Source organism: Eumetopias jubatus, unplaced genomic scaffold, assembly GCF_037043125.1.
Source record: "Eumetopias jubatus isolate StellerSeaLion01/CBP00866 unplaced genomic scaffold, mEumJub1_p1.0 scaffold_13, whole genome shotgun sequence".
Classification (NCBI taxonomy): Eukaryota; Metazoa; Chordata; class Mammalia; order Carnivora; family Otariidae; genus Eumetopias; species Eumetopias jubatus.
In genome coordinates, this window is record NW_028274819.1 from 93,517,038 (window position 1) to 93,538,051 (window position 21,014).

A 21,014-nucleotide genomic window follows, 5' to 3' on the forward strand; every position below is an offset into this window, starting at 1 on the left:
AATCCAGAAGTCTCCAACCCACCATTCTAAGTGAAAAAAAATCTGATATTTTCCTTCCTATCTGAATTAGTCATGATCTAATCAGGGGATAAAAACCACTACACTTATTTTAATAGAATTTACTATGAAGAATTGTTAATCAGGTATAAAGAATTGTTACCTAAAAAGCTAGAATAGAAAACTCAGCTGATACGGAGATAGAAATTGCTGGAAGCAGCTACTGCTTCTAGGCCTGCAAAACAAAGACAGGAAGTCGGAATGACTAAAAGTTAGAAACTTAGTGGAAGGGCCTCACAGAGCTGAAACTCAGGCATCTGAGGAAGAACACTTGGCTGAAGCTGGCCTCTCTGAGGCCACATTGTAAGGCCAGCTATGAGTCCTGGGAAGCTGGATTCGGTTCCTTCTGAACCTTTGCACTGGGGTGAGGAAGAAGCAGCCTTGAATGGTATCAACAGGCATAGGAAGCCAAGGAGAACTTAAACAGAATGGAGTACGTGCTAGGGCGCCTGGGTGGCTCGGTCTGTTAAGCATCTGCCTTTGGCTCAGGTCATGATCTCAGGGTTCTGGGATGAGCTCAGGTTGGGCTCCCTGCTCAATGGGGAGTCTGCTTCCTCCTCTCTGTCTGCCCCTCCCCCTGCTCATGTGCACACATGCGCTCTCTAGCTCTTTCTCAAATAAATAAAATCTTTAAAAAAAGAGAAAAAAGGGAGCATGTGCCTTCCTCCTCCTCCAGCCTTTAAGTCTCTCCTGAATGGCCCTTATTGTCAGAGCTTAAAAGAGATCCTCTGGCAACAGAGAAACGCGGTTTATTATATGCCGACCTCCATAAACACTAGCAAGTATGCTTATTGTCAACAAGTTTATTTGCTAATGTGCCAGTGTGCATGCATTCCCAGGAGCAGTACGAGTTCCAGTGGTTGTACATCATCTACTTTTAAGTTTTGCCAATCTCCGAATGAGAAATCGTATCTTACCATTGTTGAATCTACATTTCCCTTATTAAATAGGGAGGAGGCACATCTTTTTTCCATATGTATACTGGACCTGGCTTTCCTTTTCTGCTCATATATTTGCCCATTTCCTTAATTTTTTTCTTAATGATTTGCAGGAATTCATAACTTTTTTGGTAAAATGTATTTGAAACATATAGGTAAGAATAGAGGTTAATATAAAAAACATGCATATTCTTACCACTGAGCTTTATTAAATTCTCTTATTTGTATTCGTTCATTGTCTTACTCTAAGTTTTTTTTTTTTTAAGAAATAAAACATGTATATACTTGAGATCCTTTTGGCCCCCTTTTTCAATCCTATTCTTTTCCATTCTGCACAATAATCACTATCATGAATTTAGTGTACCGTTCCCATGCAAAGTTTTTATACTGAGTAGAAGTTATATTCTGGATACTAACCCTTTGTTAATTTTATGCATTTTGAATTGCAAATCTCCTCTCATTCTGTGCTGTGTTTTTCACTTTGCTTATGGTGTTTTTTGATATATGAAAGTTTAAATTTTAATGTGATCATATTTATCAGATGTTTCTTTTATGGTATGTGCTTTTTGCGCTACATTTTAAAAATCCTTTTTCTATCTTTCCTGTATTCTTTGTATGTCTTACTTTTTGATAAATCTCTATGTTCCCTTGAGGCAAGGATCATGATTTATATACTTTCATCCTCTACAATGTTAATTCCAGTAAATCCCAACTGGTGGGTGAAAAGCCCTAGCTGGTGGGCAGCAGGATGTTGTCTTCCTCTGCATATCTGGCTCTAGCTGCAGATCCCTTTAGTCACTATCTTGTGTTCTTCCCTCTTTTTTGCTTTTTCTTTATGTCCGCATTTCTCCTTACTATTCTTATACACCGGAGTGATGAGTTTAGAAGAATATCAGTTACAACTGAAAACTATTAGAAATAAAGGGGATTACTAAAAAGTTAAAAAAAAACCAAGGGATTAATAGGATCATACAAGTGGAAAGCACTTAGGACTTCAGGAGGTCATGGAGTAGATCATTGACCAGATATAGTGTCTTTCTCTCTTTTTGATCTACTTCCTACCAGGTCAGCTTTATTCTAAAGCTTGTTCTCCCTTGCAGCTACAGGACATTTTTATGCCTAATTCGGTGACATTTGGGCTAGATAATTCTTTGTTGGGGGGGGTGTCTATCTTGGGCATTGTAGGATGTTAAGAAGATTCTCTGACTTCTACCCATTAGATACCAATACCATTCCTCTCCATCCTGGATTGGGACAAGCAAAAATGGCTCCAGACATTGCCAAAAATCTCCTGGGGAGTGAAATCACCCCCATTTGAGAGCTTCTCACCTAATTAGATGGGCCTAAATCACATGCCTGGTCTGAAACAATGAAAGAAGGTGTTATTTGGCTTAAGCCAATCTGGACTTACCTCTAGAGCTGGTTCAACTTTTGGTCTGTGTTGGTGAAGTGTAGTAATCAAAGAGAAAAGCTAGGTGCTAATGGGAAGGTGGAGGTGAGACTTGATAGTCAAGAAATGGCCACCCCCAGCAAAACCTGATACAAGGCTCAAAGTGGCAGTTAAGTGACCATTGCCATGTTTTCCCATTATAATACCTGATAATTAATCAATGAGTCCTAAGCCCTCACCATTAGCTCTTCCATTATAATGGAAAGAAGGTGGCGGGGGGGGGGGGGGGGGGGGGTGGGGGGGTGGAGAGGGAGAGAGAGAGATATCTGAGGTCTCTTCTTATTAGGGCACCTATTTCACCATGAAGACTCTGCTCTCATTACTTTATCTAAAATTAAGTATCTCCCAAAGACCCCATATCCAAATACAATCACATTGAGGGTTAGGGCCTCAACACATGAATTTTGGAGGAAACACAGTTCAGTACATAGTATTATTATTTGGAATTTTGGTAATTATAATTCATTTAGAGAAGAAATAGAAATGCATATTTTTCTGTTATAGATTAGCCCCTGATCAGCCAATATGTCCATCATTGAATTTTTATACAAATGACATTAGAGGAAGCAAAGAGTTTATATATGTACAAGCATGTCAGAGACTTTGAAGTTAACTATCATAGGTCAGGTTCCTTGGAAATGGTTTCTGAGACAGATGGTTTTGAGAGCTTGAGCAGAAGTGGTTTATTGAACAATAGCTGTAAGGATGGTAGGGAAGCAGGATGGAATGGAGGAAGAAATTGAATGGGGCTAAAGTTGCAGCAGAATCTCAGCCAATCGTATGGCTGAGAGCTGGGCAGGCCCTGCACAGATGTCTCACTCTGAGGCAAGGGGCCATGCTGTGTACCGCTGTAACCATCAGATGCAAGCTGTCTCCAGGGAGGGTGCAACCTAGGGGGAAGCACCTCCCTAACAATGAAGGCATTTTCTAAAATGGAAGTAGCCTTTGGTCCTGAAAACCTGGGGTGGGGGAGGGGCCGGTCTGGGCAGCACACCACAGCCTTCACTACAGGACTCCAACAATCTAAAAGCAGGTGACTCTAAACTCAGCATGGGGATAGCACTGCAGTCACTGATCATATTTCCCTTCTGATTGCTTACGTCTCCAGGCAAGCATGTTTTCAAATGTCTCAAGGATTTCAAAAACAAGTCTTTCTGGCAGCCTCCAAAATTGGCTTCATGCCTGGTTTATCAAACTGAGCCCTGCTTCTTAATAATATAATTTCAATGGAATAAAATGCCTGAGTTTTTGGTCAGAAGCCTCTGAGACAGGTGTCTTCAGGGATAGAATGGTGGCAGCCTTTCGCACCTTTTCCATGATCTCTGACCCCCTTGGGATCGTATATTCTTTCCTGTGGTGACCTCCTTGTTTTGGAGGGCTGACATTCCTGTGCCAAGGTGTTTGGTAATGAATGTGGTGGCTCTTGAGATTTTCGTTACGATAACATCACCATCCCCAGCAGATTTTTACATTTTGTCTCTATACAACAGAGATTGTGTACTCCCAAGGACATTTTATTCACAAAAGTATTTTTACATTCTGAAGTATCGCATCTTTCATGTCCACTCTCTTCTGAGAGCTTCACAGATGTAAGTGACTGCCAATCCCAATAGCTTTATTTGTAAAAAGTTCTTCCAATTGGATAGAAGTTTATTCCTATCATAAATTCATACAAAAATGGGTCATTATATGTTCATTACAGATCGTAATATAATTTAACAAACAGCACGGTGTAATGTGAATCCATGTGGTGATTAAAGTATTGTGGTGGCTATTTGTTGGTTGCCGGCCCAGCATCCACTTTCCCTTCCTCCTGGCAATATTACTCTATTTCCTAGAAGGGACTTCAAACTTCTGTGAATTTCAACCAGGTTTTTTGGGCAGAACTGACCTCTACTCCCAGGAGTGGGTTCTGATGGTGGTAGGTATGAGCCAATGAGCATACCCTTTTCCCCTCAGTGATTTATTCAGGGATGGATGTATAACCCAATCAGAGCTAATTTGATGGAAAAAGATAAATATCTCTTCTCCCTTCTCCTCCCACTTCTGTATGAGCCACTAGAAACATTTCACTCTTTTCTGCCACATGTAATAGAGGCACTGAGCAGTGAACAAAATAACAAATCTCTATCCTCATGGAACATGCATTTTAGTAGGAGGAAGTGGGCAGTAAACAGACATATTCATTAGATGGTATTCAGAAACATGGAGGAAAGTTGATAGGGGAAAGGAGTTAGAGAGGTAACAGGTGGCAAGATCTGCGTAGAACTTTGTAGAACGTTATGGAGACTTTAGATTTTACTCTGGGTGAGATGAGAAGCCATTGGAAATTTTAAGCAGAGGAGTGACCAGGTAGGACTTAAACTATAATAGGACGTTCTGGCTGGGGGGAAAGGTATTGAAAATGGAAAAGGGTGGAAGTAGGGAGACTAGTTGTGACGGTTATGAGGCTTTAGTATATTGGAATATTGGTTCCAATTCTTCACTCCTTTTAATATAATTAAATATAGAGAGAGAGAGGGGGAGGCATATCCTGAAAGAAATTATGGGTGCAGCTTTTGGCTCATGAAGTTGCCTAGAGTCAAAGAGAAAACTCACAAAAAGTTTTTAAGAAAAGTCTATTGGCAAAAACATTACCAACAACTAAAAGAGACTAGAGATGTGCAAGATGTGAACAGAAATTTGGGTCCTCAATTTTCTACAGGCAAGGAATCAGGTTGAGAAATCCACTTATCCACCAAGAAAGACATATTTGCCAATGGCCTTTCCAAGTGACTAAGGAAGATGATGGAAAAAGAATAATTTTCTAGACTGACGAACTAAGAGTTGCAGTGAATAGACTGGGAAGTCATTCTTAGAGAGCAGAACCTGTGCCTAATCATAGAACATTATTCCTTTTTCCCAAATAGAGGAACCTGACAATCTTCACTCAGTGGGATTTCATAATTGTTATGGACCAGTGACTCCTCTTTGGGTCCATTGTTTTATTTTTTGAATGAGAGTATTTTTTTTGCGGTTACATTGTCCTTGCCCATCATTTGTTACATGTTGAGTGTATGAGAAGAAGATACTTGCTCTTTTAATCCATAGGCTCAAGAACAGCCATATCTGGACCTGATATAGATCCAGGATTTCAAGGATTTGATGGATCTTTTAGAGGTCTTGGGATAGGAGTGAATTATTTTGCATATATTTGAAAAGGATGCAAATAATTATAACCAAGAGAGCAGACTCTGGTAGGTTGAATTATTGGTTCTTCACAATTCTTCACTACCCTGTAGTGCATATATGAGGTCTTTGTTATGGTTGCATGGTGAGCAGTATACTTTCTCACCTCTTGACTTTAGGCTTGGTCAAGTGATTTTCTTTGGTCAATGGGATGTCAGGGGAAGTGATATGGGCAAAGGCTTGAAATATTCTATGTTGGCTTTTCCTGCTTGTGCTTCTGTGACTACCACGAGAAGAAGCATACCTTGGGTAGCATTTTTAGTATGGGCTCTGAATAGGACACATGAAAGAGAGGTACTACAGTTGACCCCTGGGCTCACAGCCTGAAGCAAATCTTTCCCAGGCAACCCACAAACCTTCAGCTTATAGCAGATCTGAACCTAATCTCCAGCCTGGGGTCCAACCTACCTCAGCTAATGTGCTACTGATCCACAGACTCATAAGAAAAAAGTAATTGTTTTAAATCTCTGACTTTGCAATGGGTTATGCGGCATTAATGTGGTAATGACTGAGCAATAAGGAGGTAATTGCAATAATTCACGAGAGAGAGGATGGGAACTAGGACCAGGGTGGTCACAGTAGAAGTGGTCAGATTCTGGGTATATCTGAAGATAGAACCCACAGGTTTAGCTGATATATTATAAATGGAGTGTGAAAAAAAGAGAGGAGCTGAGAATGAATTCTAGGCTTTTGGCTTGAGCAAACAGGAGACCGGAATGGTCATTTTCTGAGATGGGAAAAACTGAGGGACTTGAAGACTTGAATATCAGGAGAGGTTGTCAGGAGCAATAACATGGTACTGAATGTGTTAAGTTTGAGTTGCCTATCGATATCTATAGGGATGTTAAGCTGGCCATTGAATATACAAGTCTGGAGTTGGAGAAAGACCCAGTGTATACAGTTGCACATCTGAGAGAAGTTAGTCTGTAGAAGGTTTCTAAAGCCATGAAACTGGATAAGATCAATAAGTAAGTGTGATCACTTGGAAAGGGGGCCAGCTACTGAGCCTGGGGGCACTTTAGAGTTTCATGCTTGGGGAGTTGAAGTTACCAGCAAAGGAGATTGAGAAGGATCAGGAAAGGACATAAGAGGAAAACCAGTTAAATGATAGTAAAGTGTTATTAGTATGTGTTGTTATGATATGACATCCCTTCCTCCCTACTTTCTTCTCTTTTCTTTCTTTTTCCTTCACCAAAAATGTCACTACCACTAGATTTGTGTATGTGTGCACACTGACATGTGACAAGCACAGTGTTAATCACTTTATGTATAGAGCAGAATTATTAAAAAGTTGACAGGTGTCTTTTTTTCTTTTTTTCTTGCTGTATACTCACTAGCGGGGGAAATCTCCTTTTTCTCTTCTGGTCTTCTCTCCAGGTCAGATAAGCTAAGTCTTTGTATTAATTCTGGGACTCCTTCATAATCTCGCAAGCAGGATGGCTTTGTTTGAGGAGCAAATGGATGGGAGGCTGGTGCTTTGAATGGAATAGGGGAATGAGCAGCTGGAATGCTGGAGGAGAGTTGATTACTTTTTTTCCTCTCTCTCTCTCTCTCTAAGCCTGGGAGAGGGGGATGCAGGCTAGGAGGAAGAGGTGAGTGGGTATTAGAGATTTGCATTTAGCTAGCATGCAGCTCCCTAGTGGCAGTCAGACCTTGGAAGGGGGGATGGCTGTTCGGAGGTGAGTGGAGATTGGAGAATGAGTGCCACAACCTTGAAATTGTTGGCATGAGTCATCTGATTTGAGTGGAGAGGATCATTTGGGTGAACTGGTGTAGAGCCTGATAAAAGCTCAGGGATGGGGATGGGGGAAAATGGGGCACCTGAAATAAAACTGCTTTGCAGAAAGAGAATGTCTGAGCTTAAGACAAGGATCTAAGTGTTTGCAGGTGCACATTTGTTATGCATAACATGGGGCTGATTTTAGAAACTCCTCAAGACAGAGCCAGGCATGTTATTGAGCTCTGGGGGAAAAATGGCTGTGTGACTGTGAACCGAGAGAGGTGTAGTCGTAGAAGCAAAGCTCCGGACACCCAATGTGTGCAGACAGGAATCCGAACCAACCAGAACATTACAATGCCGCATCGTTGCAGTAGAAGGTAACTGTTAGTTAAACAAGACTCCACCTCCTCTCTATTTTGTTTTGGGAAGGGAACTGCATCTTTGGGTCTAAGACATGAACCTCACAGTTTCTTAGATATTCAAGGGTGAGAAGGTCTCAAAAAGGAGACACCGAACTTTCTAAAAGGGGGCTTGAATGATTCACTGAAAAAAAAAAGCCATAAGGCCTCTGAGTTTATGACACAGGTATTTACAGTCATGCATTGGGGAAAACTGAGGAAGTTTTAGGATTGATGGGAGAGTATTTATGATGCTATGATGGCTTTTTTTTTTCAAATATGTATTCGTCTTATTCTGTGTGGTTCTGGAGAGCAAGATAATAAAAAAGTGTCAGCGGCATGGGTGTAGGAACAGATATTCCCTACTAAATCCCAGCACATGTTTTGGGCTCAATACATTTTTCAATAAATGACTGCATGCCTGCATGACAAATGAAAACATATGGATGAAACTTACAGGGAGGCAGATTTTGGATTCAGCTTATCTTTTTGATAATTTGAGTTATTCAAAAATTAAATGGACTTTGCTTGAAAAGCAGTAAAATTCTCTATCACCAGGAGTGAACCAGGAACAGAAAGACCATTTTTCAGGGGGGTGATAGAGGATTTATTCATTAGATAATGGTTAGACCACATAACCACTGAAAACTCAGATATGCCAGTTCTATAACTTTAAATCCAGGGGTCTTTATACAGAGACTTGGGAGAAGTATAAATAAGACTCATGAACTCAGAGAAATCTTTAAGAGGCATATGTGTTCAATGGCATGTTTATTAAACAAATGCTCATGACAGATTTTCACAACAGCAACAAATGTTATTTCACTACATCAAATCTCCCTTACTAAGAAAAAAAACAACAATCACAGCGAGGTTGATGGATCTGGATGATTTTTTCATGTTTTTTTCTGGGGAGCGGGGGAGTAAAACCAGTCTTCTCATTCGTTTTCTGCTCTTTTCTCTTCTTGAGCTTCACTCGATTTCATTTTCTTCACCTCCTCTCTGGCTAAGTGTCCCCGGAAGACTGCTTGGATTTTGAGAGCAGCGTTCTTCTCTTTTTCTTTTTCTTCTTCAGAAGGTTCCTTCATAGAAAGGAGGAAAAGTAAGAGACTTCTTAAATATCCAATATTTTGATGCCATAAAAATAAGTGCATAAATTTAATCAACATAGGGACGTAACAATCGAGATCTGTTGCTTCCTAAGGGAATTTTATATACTGTCACGTTGTGTATGTTCCAAACGGTGAGTGCCAAGATAGCAGGCATTTTGTTTTCTCATTCTTTAATATGTCTGTGCAATAAATGATCAGTGCCAACTTTCCCCCTCAAAATAGCTCCTATTTAACAGTTTCCTGAGCAATGACATTTTTTTGGGGGAAAATAAGTAAGAATCCTTGAAGCATGTAAAAATGTCAAGAAGAGTAAATGTGCTGTTTCAAAATAATCATGATTACATGAAATTAATTTCTTCATTTTTCAATGATTAATCAGAATCATGCATGTAAAGTGGACTGCCAAGGAGAAATCCTTTTAGTCCAAAAATGTCAGTTTTAGGGTGGTTGGCTGAACTTCTGTATATAGTTTGTTTGTTTGTTTTTTAATTAGGGAGGGGGTGCCTGGGTTTCTCACTCCCTTGAGCATGTGGCTCTTGATTTCGGTTCAGGTCATGATCTCAGGGTCCTGGGATCAAGCCCTGCGTTGGGCTTCATGCTCACCAAGGAGTCTGCTTGTCTCTCTGCTCCTCCCCCTGCGCGCCTCTCAAATAAATAAATAAATAAATAAATAAATAAATAAATAAATAAAAATATTTCAAAAGAAATGAAATTTAGGTATAGTTTACCTAAATTACAGACAGTGAAACACACAGATCTTAAGTGTCTAACTCAATAGATAGTTTTTTTTTAAAGATTTTATTTATTTATTCATGAAAGACAGAGAGAGAGAGAGAGAGAGAGAGAGAGAGAGGCAGAGGGAGAAGGAGGCTCCCAAGGAGCAGGGAGCCCGACGTGGGACTCGATCCCAGAACCCCGGGATCATGACCCGAGCCGAAGGCAGACGCTCAAACATCTGAGCCACCCAGGCACCCTAGTTTGTTTTTTTTAAGATTTTATTTATTTATTTGTCAGAGAGAGAGAGAGAGCACAAGCAGGGGGAGTGGCAGAGGAAGAGGGAGAAGCAGGTTCCCCACCGAGCAGGGAGCCTGATGAGGGGCTCGATCCCAGGGTCCTGGGATCATGACCCGAGCTGAAGGCAGATGCTTAACTGAGGTGTCCTGGTACATAGTTTTTTTTTTTTTTTTTTTAAAGATTTCATTTATTTATTTGTCAGAGACAAAGAGCAAGCGAGCACAAGCAAGGGGGAGCAGCAGGCAGAGGGAGAAGCAGGCTCCCCGCTGAGCAAGGAGCCCCATGCAGGTGTACCGATACATAGTTTCTGAGATATCATTTTAAATTATAACAGTGATACATATACATTTAAAAACTTAAATGCCAAGGCGCCTGGGTGGCTTAGTCCCTTAAGCGTCTGCCTTCGGCTCAGGTTACGATTCCAGGGTCCTGGGATCCAGCCCCATGTCAGGCTCTCTGCTCAGCAGGAGCCTGCTTCTCCCTCTCCCAGCCACTCCCCCAGCTTGTATTCTCTCTCTGTCAAATAAATAAATAAAATCTTAAAAAAAATTAAAAAAATGAAAACTTAAATGTCACTCATAGTGAAAGTTTTCTCCTCCTTTCCAAATCTCCTAAGATGTAACAATTATTATGGATTGAGTATATATAACTTTCCAAAATTTCTCTGTGTAAAAAGTATTCATATGGGTATATACATGGCTTTTTATTTTAAAAATGAGATCATACTAATTATAACGTTCCCAACTACTTTTTCCTTGTAACTATGTATCTTGGTTCTCTTTTCTATATTATTATTCAGTATGTAACTCTGCCCATTCTTTTTCTTTTTTTATGACACCATTGTATTACACTGTACTAATGCAACTTGATTTATCTACTCAGTCTCCTGTCATGGACCTTTGGATTGTTTACACGCCTCAACCCATTAAAAAAACAATGAGGCAAATCTAGCTTTCAAACTTCTCAATGCAAACAGAATGGTATTAAACCCTCTGAGATGATGCCCCAGTATGGGCAAATGGATTATAATGAAGTTGGAAATCAATGAGATCTCAACTCAAAGTCATGAAAAGCTGAGTAACGGCAACTACTAATGATGTAAGGAAATGACTCCCTTTCTTCCCTGACCTCCCATTGCATCGTATGGCAATGTTAGGCCGATTAGGTTGTATTGATATAATTCTGGAATAATTTGTAAAGGTATAGTATAGGGAAAAGTTATGCCCTCAACTGGGTAGGAGGTAAGGTATTCCTTGAAGGGGATACCTGCTTTGGGTGTCAATTAATGGGTGACTAGGTGGGACACTAAAACATGAAAAGGAACTCAGAAGTTTGGCCTTCAGCACTGTCGAGAGTGAGTTCTTTCTCATTAGGCTTGGTCCTCTTGAGTCTGGACTATGAAGAATATAGATAGTGATATGCTGATAAATGTTTATATATAGACTCTCTAGAAAAAAAGTCTGATTTGCAGTATTGGCCATGATCTTCATACTCCTACCATGGCTGATTTCAAGCTACCAAGCAGACATTATTGATCATGGGTTGTATAGAGATGTCCATAATTGTCTCTTGAGAGCTGGATCTAGCACACTACTGCAAGTAGGTATCTTTGAAGGTGGACCCTACTCAGGTCTTTATTGCTTAGATGTAGGCTGCTAGGCAGGAAGTCATTTTGTAGACAGCAGTGCATGAAAGGTGAATATGACACATGGTGTGAAGCCATTCTGTTTGGTGGTATGTGATTCTCTGTGAGTTTCCTTTTGTTATCTCTGAACCTTTGGCCACTGTGTGGTGGTGAGAGCATCAATTCGTGAAAAATTCTCAAAGTGGAAAGTGAATCTGAAGGATGAAGACCGAGGCGGTGAGTTCTGTCTGTTCTTCCCCTTGGGGAGATTTGCCCACCCATTGACATTCTTGGAAAAAAAGATTTTATTTTTAAGGGGAAGAAGGAGTTTTCCTTTATGATAGGCATAGCTAAAAATGATCCACCAGTTAGTTTATCATGATGCTCGTTATCTAGAAAGCAAAATCATAATTTTAGCAATATGGATAACAGACTGGATTCATATTTGGAGTATAATTTTAAATTGAGTGATGTGATTTTTGTAGGAATCTAATAGTATATGGAAAACATAACTTACTAAGGCTGTGACTGGTGTCTCATCCTCTTTCACAGATGTGTGAGACTTTTCTTTTTCGGACTCACAATTCTCAGGTGATTCATGATCCTGGAAGAGGGGTGACAGGGCCAAACAGGCAATATTCCAAAACAGTAACGTCTTGGATCAAACTGCTTAAAGTCATTAAATATTGCTGTATGTTATTGAGAAGTAGTAGGAATTAAATACCCACTGATTTTTTTAAAAAAGGGAAGTAGGTTGGAAAAAAAGAGAAATACATGAAAACTCTCAAGGGAATATGCATAAACAAATATGACCAAGGAATCGGTGAAAAATGTTTGATTTTTTGTTTTTGGAATGTGCGCAACATTATCTCATATGAAAAACAAGCTATTGTCTTATACTAAAAGTTGTTAAGATGCTGTGATGAATCTTGAACAAAGTATAAAAAAGAAGTGCTGTTAGTTTTTAAAATAAGAGCAAAATGTATGCCACTGTGTCCCGTAGTGTGAGGTCAAGTTGACTTTTTAAAGAAGTCTGTAGATTAAAAACCATGTCAAAGAGGTGAGTTCTGCTGTGGGGAACCATTTAAGTAAAAAAGGGAAATCAGCTCTGCCAATTTTGACATGGCTATTGAAATCTTCCACCAAAATAGAGGCATTGCTAATTCACAACCCTATGGGAAGAGTTTCTTTAATCCATAAAACAGAAATTTGAAGACATACAAGCTAATTAAGTAAAGCCTTTAGAATTCAAAAGAGATGAAAAAAAAAACCACCCTGAAATTGCTATGTGACACAAAGATTTAAAACTTTTTGACATTATTCCTTTGATTGAAATAAAACATGAACACAGAGAATCTTGTTAAAAGACTAGATGGAAACAAACTCAACACCCCCATATCTGGCAGGCACAAATGGATGGAACTTCACTTTTGAGCTCATGGAATAAGTGACAGGTATTTCCCCAGGAAATTCCCCAAATCTACTGGGGAACACCATCAAAACTTGAACTTGGCTAATTCCTTTTAATTCTAATATCTGATGGCACTTTGTGGCTAATATATTATCTCAGTTGTCTAGAAGAGTGCTTCTCAGACTTGAATGTACCTACAAGTTACTCTGGGGAGCTTTTTAAAGTTCAGCTTGCAACTTGCAGATCTGGAGTAGGGCTTGAGACAGAATTTCCATCAAGTTCCCAGTTAGTTGATGCCAGTGATGCAGGGTCACACACAGCCTTTCTCAGCCAGTGTGTTCCTCTTCTGGACACAGAACACAGAATGATTTGAGTGACTATTCTCTCAATTCTCTCAAGGATGGTACATAATTAGAGTCATTCTAGGAACAAAGGAGGGACACTGATTCCTTACATGCAATGAGCACCTTTGGCTTAGGGCTTAATTATTTTGAGGAACCTTGGCTGAAAAAGGCTGATTCTAAGAATGCTGCTAAAGAGAAGGTAGGTTCAGTCTCTGAACAGATTAGCTTTGTAGAAAAAACTCTACCATTATGAATTTAAATTCTAATCAGGCTTTTGCAAGATGTCAATGATGATGAAACAACTGGATAAATGGTGTTTTATGAAATGCCATTCATTAATTCAACAAATATTTATTGAGGATCTGCTATTGCTAAGCATTGTGATACCCAATACATTTTGAAGAATGAATGAGAGTAATTATTCTGTAACTTTCAAGTACATTCTTCCTGTTGATCACCTTTCAATTTCAGCTAAGCATCTGTTCATGATTCAGATACTTTAGAAAAAAATTTCTTGTCAGAAAAAAGAGCACAATTAAAAAGGTTTAATAAGATATTTGTGATGCCTTTCATGATGTTCATGATTCTCGGGAGATTGCAATATTCTCTGTTTTGGAGACAGGGAGAAGAAAATAACCAAATCCATGAGTTTCATGGGACCATACCTTGAATGCATGGTTGTTAAAGAAGCGGTCATCTACCTTGGTCCCCCATTCTGCTGGGTCAAAGTTGGTTTCTAAATAATAAAAATATAATAATTTCAGACTTATTTTGAGTCCATTAAAGTAAATCCAGAATAGTAACACAAAACAAGTTTTCTTTTTCAAACCACAGGTTCTTTACTGCCAGCTGAAAATCTTATTATGTACATAGCCTAACACCGTAAACATAACCAGTGATCACAGAATATATGATGATGAATTAAACATTAGATGAGCTCTTGGGGATATTTAGAAAGGCAGTAAAGAAACATAATTGCTGCCTTCATAGAATTTATAATAAAATGGGAGAGAGAGAGAGAACAAATGCCAATACTTAAATATAAATACAGAAACTCATAAACATGCGTCAGTAAACACAGGAAAATGTATAAATGCTAAATAGCAAGGAAATTTGGAAAAGTAAAGAATGGGAGAGGTTTTTAAAAAATGAGGCATATTATGTAGTCAGTAGACATAGACAGGAAGTATTTATATTCAAGCAGAATTTTTCTTTAACTTTTCATTATAAACAATTTCAAACTTAGAAAGTAGAGAGAATAATATAACAAATTCTCATGTGCACATTACTCAGATTCAACAATTATAAACTCATGATTTATCTTATTTTATCTGTAACTTCACTCAATTTCCCACTCTTTCTTCTGATTATTTTCAAGCCAGTTCCAGGCACCCTATTGTTTTATCTACAAATAGTCATTTTAGTGTATATCTCTAAGATATAAAGCCACAATACCATTATCACATCTAAAAATACTAACAATAATGCCTTAATATCAGCTATCCAAATTTCCCCTATTGTCTAATATATTTTTTGCTTATTTTTTTTACTGTTGATTTGTTCAAATCAAAGCCCAAACAGTGGGCACACACAGCCTTTTGTTATGCCTTTCCCATCTCTTTTAATTGAAAGGATTTTCACCTATCTCCCAGCCCACATTTTTTCCTTGCAATGTTTTTGTTGAGGAAATTGGATCATTTTTCCTTTGGAGTTTTCCACAGTTTAGATATTTCTGATTCCATTCCCGTGATGACTTTTAACAAGTTCCTTTGCTTTTGAATTTCCTGTAGCTGATTCAGGATTTATTTATTTATTTATTTATTTGGCAAGCGTACTTTATAGATAGTGCTGTGTAACTGTCAGGATATACATAATATCTGGTTGTCTCTCTTTTTATAATCTTTAAGGGCCCATTGATGATGATTGCTTAGATCACTGCATCTATTGAATCTGAGTAATGTGCGCATGAGAATTTGTTATATTATTCTCTCTACTTTCTAAGTTTGATGAATTGAAGAAAACTTCTGCTTGAATATAAATACTTCTTCCTGTCTATGTCTACTGACTACATAATATGCCTCATTTTTTAAAAACCTCTCCCATTCTTTACTTTTCCAAACTTCCTTGCTATTTAGCATTTATACGTTTTCCTGTGTTTACTGACACATGTTTATGAGTTTCTGTATTTATATTTAAGGGGTTGCAAAATGGCAATGTTCTTATTTGATCAGTACTTCTTTATTTCTGGAATAATCAGTAAAGAAAAACTTAACCCATACCAACTATTGGTTACCCTGACATACAGTTCGTACAGAAAAGGCAGGTTAAAGGTTTGATTCTTTCCCTTTATTGACCAGTTTACAGAATAATCAATTGGTTCCTTAGGATCCTCTTAAGGAGGTTTTGTTTGTTTGTTTGTTTTGATCATTATGAACAAATGAATATTTAAGAAATTGGATCCATTATATTTATTATTCTTCTCAATGCTTATCTAATTGTCCAAAATGGGCCATTAGGAGCTCATTCAGGTGTTCAGATGTTCTTTAGTCCTTTGGAAACAGCTCTAGTAATCTTTGATGGTTTCCTTATTTTCTGGTATGGTAAGATGTTAAGGCTTAACTTGAATATTTCCTGACCAATTCACAGAATTAGGTAGTTCTCTAAGAAGCCTTGGTTCCTGGGAAATGGTAGCTAGAGGCCACAGTCTAGAGGCTAGGTGCTCACCGGTACTGGGTGGTTGGTCATTGCTTTGTGGCCTTTTAAAATATGATAGAGTTAGAAAACATTTTTTTTTTTTATTTTTAAAGAGAAAATATATCATTGAGGTCACACTGATATTTTTCTGTTCAAATTTAGGATTACAGGATTTTATTAACTTCCTTCATTTTTATATGTTTGTCATTTTTCTTATCCTAAAAATCTTATTCCTAATAACAGTAAGATAGTGACCTATTTGCTATGTCCCACCATGTATAAAAACTATAATTATACTATAATTATAATTATACTATTATGTTATGAACAATGATTACTGAAAACAATTCAAGACTTTTTAACTTCATTTTGTCTTTAGGCTATATCCACTAGGGATGTACAGTCAAATTACTGTGTTATAAAGTCACTTGAAATAATTCTTTCCTGTGTGGTTATATCTACCCGTTCAATACTAGCTAGGTTTGTTTGTTTCACTTTGCTTCTAAACTTTAGAGCTTGCTTAACAATTTTAAAATTTATTTCCGCTTTAGGGGTGCCTGGGTGGCTCAGTCTTTAAGCGTCTGCCTTTGGCTCAGGTCATGATCCCAGGGTCCTGGGATCGAGCCCCACATCGGGCTCCCTGCTCGGCGGGAACCCTGCTTCTCCCTCCCCTACTCCTCCTGCTTGTGTTCCCTCTCTCGCTGTGTCTCTCTCTGTCAAATAAATAAAATCTGTAAAAAAAAAATTTATTTCCACTTTAAACTATGTTAAACATTTATGATTTTGAATTCAAGATATATTCAGAGAAGTCTAGCTTCTGTCCTGTTCCCTCCACTCTGTTACTTCTCCTTCAGATGTAAATGTAAATTTTTAAAAGACTTATTTTTCCATTTAAAAATATAAACGAATATCTATATATTCGTATTCACACCCCTTTGTTAGATAATTAGTAGCATGCTAAGTATACTTTTTTCTTTTTGTTAAAGATTTTATTTATTTATTTGAGAGAGAGACAGAGACAGAGACAGAGACAGAGACAGCGCGAGAGCACGTGCATGAGTGGGGTGAAGGGCAGAGGGAGAAACAGGCTCCCCACTGAGCAGGGAGCCTGATGCAGAGCTTGATCCCAGGACTCCGGGGTCATGACCTGAGCTGAAGGTAGATGCTTAACCCACTGAGCCACCCAGGCGCCCCTAAACATACTTTTTTCCTACCTTACTTTTTTCACCTAATATATCCTGACGATCACTCCGTAGCAACATATAGAGATCTTCCTCATTCCGGTTTTGTTCATTTGTTTTACGGTTGTATATAATTCCACTGTGTGAATGTCCTCTAGTTTATTTAACAAATCCCCTATGATGGATATTTGGATTGTTTCCTCAAATAATGAAGCAATGAAAAGGGTAGAAGTTGAATTTCTATGTCAAATTCTCTTCCTTGGTGTTATATCATTTTGTGCCTCCTCCAGCAATGTATATGACTGTTATTTCCTCTCTAGCCTTGTTGGAATAAATTGGCAAACTTTTGGCTTTTTGCCAGTCTGATGGGGGGTGGGGGTTGGGGGTTGGTAGTGGTCCTTACTGTAGTTTTGATTTGGGCTTCTGTTGTTATGGGTTAGTTTTAGTATGTTCTCATATGTTAAGGGCCATTTGCATTTTTTGTGTGTTTTGCTCGTATCTCTTGACCGTTGTTTTATATAAGGTTATTAGTTTTTTCTTCAGTATTTTTACAAGCCTTTAGTTACTATGTTTATTAACCCATTGTGATATAAATTACAAATATTTTTCCTCAGTTTGTCATTTGTGGTTTCATTTTTCTTATGGTGATTTTGTCATGTAAAAGCTTACTTTTACGCAGTCAATCTTATCAGTCTTTTTCCCTAATTGCTTTTGAATTTTTATTTATTTATTTATTTAAAGATTTTATGTATTTATTTGACAGAGAGAGGGAAAGAGCACAAGCAGGGGGAGCAGCAGAAGGAGAGGAAGAAGCAGGCCCCTTTCCGAGGAGGGAGCCTGATGCCGGACTCAATCCCAGGACCCTGGGATCATGACCTGAGCCGAAGGCAGATGCTTAACCATCTGAGCCACCCAGGCGCCCTCAAGTTTTTAAATAATTATAGCTACTTAGCTAGCAAAATTTTTTCCTCTTTTATATTACAGAGAAATTAATCCATGTTTCCATCTAGTATTTATATGGTTTCATGAAAAAAAATAATTTAAATCTTCAGTCAATTTGGAAGTTACCCGGGTGTATGATATAAGGAATAGATCCAATTTTATTTTTTTCCATCTTTATCTCAACGTCATTTAATAAAAAGTCTACCTTTTCCCTAGTGATTTCATATACTACTTATATCAAATGCTAACACGTTTTCTGTCAGACAAATCAAAATTAGGACTAATAATTACCTATGAAGAATGCTGGCCAGGGAATTCTTGCATTGTGTGAGAGACAGGGCTAGCGGACTTTTCTCTTCCCTTTTGGAGAGACTACATTCTGATACTTGCATCAGTTGGATAATTCGCCTTTGGTTTGCATGAGTGGAAATGGGTATGGTGCTTCAAATTTTTTCAAATAGTTTTGTCTAGTTTTTATTAGTTAGAGACTAGTATTCTGAGACCATTAATCTGAATCACCAATTTCTTTAAAAATCATGATCCACTAACAATGACTCAAATGTTTTTGTAATGGGACATTTCTGAGATCTAAAATTAAATAAATGACTAAAGAACTTTTACTCATGACTTTGTAAAATTAATGTTATAATAACAAAATTAAATTAACGTTCATTATAATTCACTTCTTACCCTAAAAGATTTCTCTTAATAGATTTTTAGTGGCACATAAGTTTCAAATTGTGCAACAAATATTCACACTGACTGGATATGGAAAAGACCAGCAACATTCAGGAAATTGGCAGAGATTCTGAGCTCTGCCAGGGTTGAGCAAAGAAGACAAGATGGTGGAGCTGTGCAGTGTGTATCGGAGTTGCTTCAATTCAAACCTTGTGGTAGGTTTCCTTCTTCTGGAAAATGATTTGAAATCAAATGCTTGCTTACTTGTAGTTATTTCTAGTCACCTTTACCACTTTGTTGGAATACTGCAGTCAAAAGTAATGATGGAAACAGTTTATACAAAATGGTTGTTTTAGTCAAGAAGGGGTTTTTAAATAGAAATGTATAGCTGTAATAATTCCCATTTTGACTGCTCTATCAGGTCTTAATAGTTATGAACCTTCAAGGCTGGGAATTTGGACATTTTATTTCTGGAAGTGAAGAAACTGCTTTGGCTCTCAGCCAAAGAGTCACTGTTAGTATGAATCTGGGCAGGATGGGACCTTGGGAGAATAGAGAAAAGATATAAATTACCTTCTCAAGCTGGAATTTCATTTTTTATTTTTTAAGTAGGCTCCACACTCTGGGTGGAGCCCAATGTGGGGCTTGAGTTCATGACCCCAAGACCAAGACCTGAGCCAAAATCAAGAGTCAGATGCTTAACTGACTGAGCCACCCAGGCACCCCTGGAATTTCACTTTAAAAGCAGTGTTTCTCTGTGACTTTTTGCAGACTAGTTTCATATACCCCAGCAAATACTAATCTATTTAATGTAAGGAGCATAGAATTATTTTTTACAACACTTATAATACTTTCAAGTAGGAAGAGTCACCATGTAAAGAAAACCACAAACTCCTCCCAGGAGGACTAGACAGTCAAATGCCTGGCATGCACTGGAACAGCCTGTTGGAAAATGGAGAGTTGGACTGGATGATCTCTTGAGATTTCCTTCCACCCAGTGTGTCCATGAAGAATATAATGAAGAACGTCTGTGTAATCAACCGGTAATCTTCAATAATGTGAAATAACGTGATTTAAGAGAACCCGTCATAAAGGCACATGTTTTTAATAGCAGGAACTGTTACTTGAAGCTTCCTGCCTCACAAAGACTTTCTATGGAATGAGGATGGTCTTAAGTCAGTTTCACCATAACCAAATGCTTAGTCTCTTACTTAAAAAAAAAAAATGCCTATTTAAAAAAAGCTTACTCTCTCGTTTCTCTAGAAGATTTTCAAAATATGCTGCTGCAAAAGCTGGTATATTTTCTGGTTGCTCCCTCAGAATCTCGCGTGTCAGCCCTTCAAGAAGATTCCCAAATCCTTGTGGAATTCGGTAGTGGGTGTTGGAGAATGGAATCGACATCTCCTTGGAAGGAACTGCCTATTGTACCTAGAGATTCATTAGAGAGTACTGTCTTTAAATTTGTCCGATTATATTTATATAATCACAATGATGACAACAAATTAGTCCTGAGCCCCACATTTTCTGGACTTCAATTCTTTACCCTGAACACAACCCCAATCCATCATTTCTTCGAGTTTTGAACTCTCCATTATTAATTAGAATCTTACAAATACAGACTCATTTACTAGGCCAAGTCATTTTTTTAAATTACAAAAATCACAGATTTTTCACTATAACACGAAGTACTTTCTCTCTCTGTCCCTCTTGCCTTTGAAAGGTGAGGGTAATTTCTGCTATCCCACAGGAACTCAGAGAGAAGCATTGTTAAAAATTCATCATAAATCGCTGAGAAGACACTGTTTGGGGTCTAAAATTTAAAAAAATTGAATTAAGAACTAATCTTGGTTCTAGAAATTACTCTAATTTGTTGAATGAATAAGTTTAACACTTAGTCTTGCCCTTCGCTTCCACGTCGGAAGCATGACGTACAATGCCCCGAAGCACTTACATACTCTGAAAGGGGCAGCGGGGTTAGAGGGGGGGCGGAGGCAAATTCGTGATTTTGCAGTCCTAGAGTCCAAGATTTGGGGATTCTTGTGTTTTCTGGTTTTGTCTTGACCAGGTCTTATCTTTCTGTCTTGGAAGACAAGGGCTGGATTAAGGATAGCTGTCAAGGAGCGGGCTGAGCCGCTGAGTATGCAAACGACACTCAGGGACCTGGTCTTTTTGGGAAGGTGTCAATATTTTGACAATTCCACAAGCCGTGGGAGGGGTCTAGGT

At 38.3% G+C, this 21,014-nt stretch overlaps 1 protein-coding gene across 2 annotated transcripts; it reads right to left on the reverse strand.

The window, feature by feature from the left end:
- Window positions 1-8,729: 8,729 nt before the first annotated feature.
- On the reverse strand, window positions 8,730-20,192 carry SPA17 (sperm autoantigenic protein 17). 2 transcript variants are annotated; one of them, XM_028125960.2, is made up of 4 exons: window positions 20,039-20,192; window positions 13,962-14,032; window positions 12,059-12,145; window positions 8,730-8,873 (listed from the first exon to the last, which is right to left on the reverse strand). In XM_028125960.2, the coding sequence occupies exons 1-4, from the start codon at window positions 20,190-20,192 to the stop codon at window positions 8,730-8,732; spliced, it is 456 nt and encodes a 151-aa protein (XP_027981761.1). The 2 variants fall into 2 exon arrangements, with proteins under 2 accessions (XP_027981761.1, XP_087873994.1); XM_088017868.1 differs by having other exon boundaries at window positions 12,050-12,145.
- Between the last annotated feature and the right edge of the window lie 822 nt (window positions 20,193-21,014).